This window comes from Salvelinus sp. IW2-2015, unplaced genomic scaffold, assembly GCF_002910315.2.
Source record: "Salvelinus sp. IW2-2015 unplaced genomic scaffold, ASM291031v2 Un_scaffold6567, whole genome shotgun sequence".
Lineage (NCBI taxonomy): Eukaryota > Metazoa > Chordata > Actinopteri > Salmoniformes > Salmonidae > Salvelinus > Salvelinus sp. IW2-2015.
In genome coordinates this window covers 11,569-16,926 of record NW_019947829.1, presented here as the reverse complement: position 1 = coordinate 16,926, position 5,358 = coordinate 11,569, and the positions used below count along the sequence as shown (strand labels likewise).

At 46.3% G+C, this 5,358-nt stretch overlaps 1 protein-coding gene across 1 annotated transcript; it reads right to left on the bottom strand.

Moving 5' to 3' along the window:
* Nucleotides 1-498: 498 nt before the first annotated feature.
* LOC112078948 (palmitoyltransferase ZDHHC17) lies at nucleotides 499-2,104 on the bottom strand. Its single transcript, XM_024145051.2, has 3 exons — nucleotides 1,865-2,104; nucleotides 1,514-1,608; nucleotides 499-914 (listed from the first exon to the last, which is right to left on the bottom strand). Exons 1-3 carry the CDS (start codon nucleotides 1,937-1,939, stop codon nucleotides 776-778), a joined length of 309 nt encoding a protein of 102 aa, XP_024000819.1. The 5' UTR covers nucleotides 1,940-2,104; the 3' UTR covers nucleotides 499-775.
* Nucleotides 2,105-5,358: the final 3,254 nt, after the last annotated feature.

The window sequence follows — 5,358 nt, the reverse complement described above, 5'->3', positions numbered from 1 at the left end:
ATGACGTACTGACAAGTTGTAACAACTTTGGAATTCTAAGCAATCCTAGGGTAACTTGCAAGACTGAACGACGAGTACATAACCATGCCATAGTAACCATACCCTATCAAAGTCCTGCTTAAGAACCAACTTCTTTCCTTGAAAGGCCTCCCTTCCTCAGTCTCCTAGCCACAACAGTTCATAAAAGGACAAATAGAGTTTTGAGCAAACATAAAAAACTGAAAGCAGAAGAAAAAAAACGCAGGTCAATAGATGGACGATTAATAAAAAAAAAGTGAAAATGTATTAAAAAAAATAAAATGGGAAAATAACCCAAAAAGGGGAAAAAAAATGATCTGCCGTCAACCGTCCGCTCTTCATCCGCAGCATAATGACTCGAGTACAGCAAACAAAAAGATTCCTTATTTTTAGTTTTTTTTATATTTCTCTTTTCTCTCCTCCTCCTCTGCCTCTCTCCGCTGCCGCGTCTGGCAGGGTGCACCCGCCATGGGCAGGAGAGACGAGGGGACCAGCAGAAGAGAAGGCCCCCCCAGGAGGGGCTCGGAGGTGGTGGTGGGTACAGTAATGGAGGTGGTTTCATATAGACTAGTAGTAGGTGTTGGTCTTATGGTGGTGTCCCGTAACAGCATGCTAGTTCCTGGCTGGTTTTCTCACTCTGAATGGGTGAGGAAGGAGGTCTGAGGGGAGTGCTCCAGAGAACAGCCTGGCTCCGATACTGAACCCTGGGGAACCCCCTCCTCTAGACACCGTCGCGCCACCTCTCCTCTCTTCTCGTCTACACCAGCTGGTAGCCCGACCCGGACGTCTGGTCGTACTCGATTGTGTACTGTGTGGTCCAGTCTATCGCCTTGGGCCGGATCAGGCCACAGCAGCGAATCTCAAAGAAGTCTATGAGGTTCCGTACACAACCATGACTACGGAGAGGGAGAGAAATGAAAATGTTGACATCATAACTACTTCTACATGTGTTAGGGATCCATTGATACAAGTACTACACCATGTGTATCAGGTGAAGTTTTGGTAGGTAGTGCAGCTTTGCTAACATCAGGGGAATATTAACAAACGAGAATTCGGAGGACGATGCTAAATCATGCTAGCTACTGCCTGTAGCAAAAGTAAACAACGGATTATCGTGGATTATGTCAGTACTGGCCTACATAGACAACCCAGGTAACATTAATTTCACCCAAACATGTAGGGCCCCGTTTCCCAGACACAAATTAGGCCTAGTGCTGGACTATAAAGCACTTTCAACAGATCTCCATTGAGAATGCTTTTTAGTCCTGGACTAGGCTTCATCTGCCTGGGAAACGGGCCCGTAGATTGGATGAACCATCCCTTTAAGTAAGCACCAGAATGTACCCATTGTTACCATAACTGGAACAGTCAATATTGAGGGAATAAAAAACATTAAAAGGCAACATTGTCCTGTACTGACCCAGGATCAGGTCAGTATTTCTGGGTAGGAGCACACAGATTGGCAGGGGCTCCTGAAGGGAGGGCTAGTACTCACTTGAAGGGGCTCTCGATGGAAGTGGCCGTTACTTTAAAGTGCTTGTATCTCCTGGCGTTCATCCTCTCGTTTGTGGTGATTCCCAGACCAGCAATCTGGAAGAGGGGCGTGCACACGCGTAGAACACAATGTCACAAATAGTTGTACAAAATAAATAAAATAAAAATGGACCCATCTATGACATCACAACAAGATGAAGGTCAAGGATGTAAATGCATCCCATGGACAATTATGATTCTAAATAGGYTATAGGCTCCTGTCCTATGGGTCGTTCTAGCTGGGACCAGGCTTACTTTACTTATCTCACCTGGCTAAATGCAGGTTAAACAACCAATCAATGGTCTCTCTAACCTGGTAGAGCTGGCACATGATCAGCACAGCCACCCACATGAAGTGGAACACACTGTTGAGGAACATCCAGAACATCCAGGGAGAGCAGGAGGCGATCTGCGTCAGGTACAGCCAGAAACCATCCTTGGTGTAGTTGGTGGCGCAGTGGATCCTCCAGTCTGGGTAGAGGGGCAGAGAGGTTAGGGAAGAACCCCAGGGTGATAGAGTAGGACTGACGATTAAACCTGATCCTCCAGTTGGGTAGAGGGGCAGAGAGGTTAGGGAAGAACCCCAGGGTGATGAGAGTAGGACTGACGATTAAACCTGATCCTCCAGTCTGGGTAGAGGGGCAGAGAGGTTAGGGAAGAACCCCAGGGTGATAGAGTAGACTGACGATTAAACCTGATCCTGCAGTCTGATTGACAAGTGTATGAGTGATTACATAGACAACCTATGAAAGGGTTATACTACACGTTTATAGAAATGAAATAACTGCACTAATAACTGGATTAATGGACAAATTAAAAGTAACCAAAATGTGGTGTACCATAACCAATAGAGATGTTATGTTGTTATCTAACAATTTCAAAGATTTGACTGAGTCCAGTTCATAGAAGGAATCAGTCAATGGAAATACATTCATAAAGGCCTAATCTATGGACTTCACATGACTGGGCAGTGGTGCAGCCAAACATCCTGTATACAGCTAGGTTGTTTACAGCTGTACAATTACATTAAGAAATCATGGTGGTGTAACTAGATGAGAGGTGTGGTGGTGTAATAGAATGAGAGGTGGTGGGTCTGTAGGTGGTGTAACTAGAATGAGAGGTGTGGTGTGTGGTGGTGTAACTAGAATGAGAGGTGTTGGTTGGTGTAACTAGAATGAGGGGTGTGGTGGTGTAACTAGAATGAGAGGTGTGGTGGTTGTAACTAGAATGAGAGGTGTGGTGTGGTGTGTAACTAATGAGAGGGTGTGGTGTGGTGGTGTAACTAGAATGAGAGGTGTGGTGTGGTGGTGTAACTAGAATGAGAGGTGTGGTGTGGTGGTGTAACTAGAATGAGAGGTGTGGTGTGGTGGTTGTTAACTAGAATGAGAGGTGTGGTGTGGTGGTGTAACTAGGAAGAGGAGGTGTGGTGTGGTTGTGTAAACTAGAATGAGAGTGTGGTGGGTGGGGTGTAACTAGAATGGAGAGGTGTGTGGGGTGTGTAACTAGAATATGAGTGTGTGGTGGGTAACTAGAATGAGAGGTGTGTGTGGTGTAACTAGAATGAGAGGTGTGGTGGTGTAACTAGAATGAGAGGTTGGTGTGGTGGTGTAACTAGAATGGAGGTGTGTGTGGTGGTGTAACTAGAATGAGAGTTGTGGTGGGTGGTGTAACTAGAATGAGGGTGTGGTGGGTTCGGTGTAACTAGAATGAGAGGCGTGGTGGGGTGGTGAACTAGAATGAGAGGGGTGGTGGGGTCGTGTAACCTAGAATGAGAGGGTGGTGGTGTAACTAGAATGAGAGTTGGTGGTGTAACTAGAATGAAGGTTGGTGGTGTAACTAGATGAGAGGTGTGGTGGTGTAACTAGAGATGAGAGGTGTGGTGGTGTGTAACTAGAATGAGAGGTGGTGGTGGTGTAACTAGAATGAGAGGTGTGGTGTGTAACTAGAATGAGAGGTGTTGGTGTTGGTGGGTGTAACTAGAATGAGAGTGTGGTGTGGTGGTGTAACTAGAATGAGAGTGTGGGTGGTGTAACTAGAATGAGATGTGTGGTGGTGTAACTAGAATGAGAGGTGTGGTGGTGTAACTAGAATGAGAGGTGTGGTGGTGTAACTAGAATGAGAGGTGTGGTGGTGGTGTAACTAGAATGAAGAGGTGTGGTGGTGTAACTAGAATGAGAGGTGTGGGGTGGGTGTAACTAGAATGAAGGTGTGGGTGTGGTGTTGTAACTAGAATGAGAGGTGTGGTGGTACTAGAATGAGAGGTGTGGTGGTGTAACTAGAATGAGGGTGTGGTGTGTGTCGTGTATAACTAGAATGAGAGGTGGTGGTAGTGGTGGTGTAACATAGAATAGAGAGGTGTGGTGTGGAGTGTAACTAGAATGAGAGGTGTGGTGGTGGTGGTGTAACTAGAATGAGAGGTGTGTGGGGTGGTGTTAACTAAGAATGAGAGTGGGTGTGAGGTTATCAGATGGGTTTCGTGGGTGGTGAAACTTAGAAGCTGAGGGTTGGTGGGTGTCTGGTGGAGCTGTAAAGAACGGTTGTGTGTTTAACTAAATGAGAGTGTGTGGTGTGTAAAAGAGAAGGTTGTTGTGTGTAACTAGAATGAGAGGTGTTGGTGTGTGTAACTAGAATGAGAAGGTGTTGGTGGGTGTAACTAGAATGAGAGGGTGGGTACTGAGTGTGGCTGTGTCTAACTAGGAATGAGAGGTGTGGTGTGGTGGTGTAACTAGAATGAGAGGTGTGGTGGGTTGGTGTAACTAGAATGAGTAGGGTGGGTGTGGTGTAACTAGAATGAGAGTGTGGTGTGTAACTAGAAGAGAGGTGGTGAGGTTGAATAGGGACGACGAAGCATGCTGTTGTGGATAACGTACGGTGTAACTAGAATGAGAAGTGTGGTGAGGGGATGGCTATAGAATGGTTTGACGGTTTGTATACTATAGAGGTTCTTGGTGTAACTAGAATGAGAGGTGTGGTGGTGGTGTAACTAGAATGAGAGCGTGTGGGGGTGGTGTAACTAGAGATGAGAGGTGTGGTGGTGTAAACTAGAATGAGAGGTGTGGTGGGTGTAACTAGAATGAGAGGTGTGGTGGTGTAACTAGAATCAGAGGTGTGGTGGTGTAACTAGAATGGAGGTTTTGGTGGTGTACTAGAATAGAGGTGTGGTGGGTTGGTAACTAGAATGAGAGTGTGGTGGTGTAACTATGAATGAGATGGTGTGGTGGTGTAACTAGAATGAGAGGTGTGGTGTGGTGGTGTAACTAGAATGAGAGGGGTGTGGTGTGTAACTAGAATGAGAGGTGGTGTGGTGGTGTAACTAGAGATTGAGAGGTGTGGTGGGTGGGTGTGAACTAGAAGATGACGAGGGTGGTGTGGTGGGTTGTAACTAGGATGAGAGGTTGGTGGGTGGTCGAACTAGAATCGAGAGGTGGTGGTGTGTAAGATGGGTGGTGCGTGAACTAGAACGAGTTGTGTGGGTTTAACTAGAATACGAAGTGTGTGGTTGGTGTAACTATGAATGAGAGTGTGTCGGTGTGTAACTAGAATTGAGAGTGTGTGGGGTGTTGTAACTAGATGGAGTGTTGTGGTGGTGTTTAATAGAGAGAGGTGTGTGTGGGGTGTAAACTAGAATGAGGTGTGGTGTGGTGGGTGTAACTAGAATGAGGTTTGGTGTGTGGGTGGATGGAATAGATCGAGTGTGGTGTGGTGGTGTAACGGTAGAAATGAGAGTGTGGGGTGGTGTAACTAGAATGAGGTGTGGTGTCGTGTGTAACTAGAAATGAGAGGTGTGGTGGGTTGTAACTAGAATGA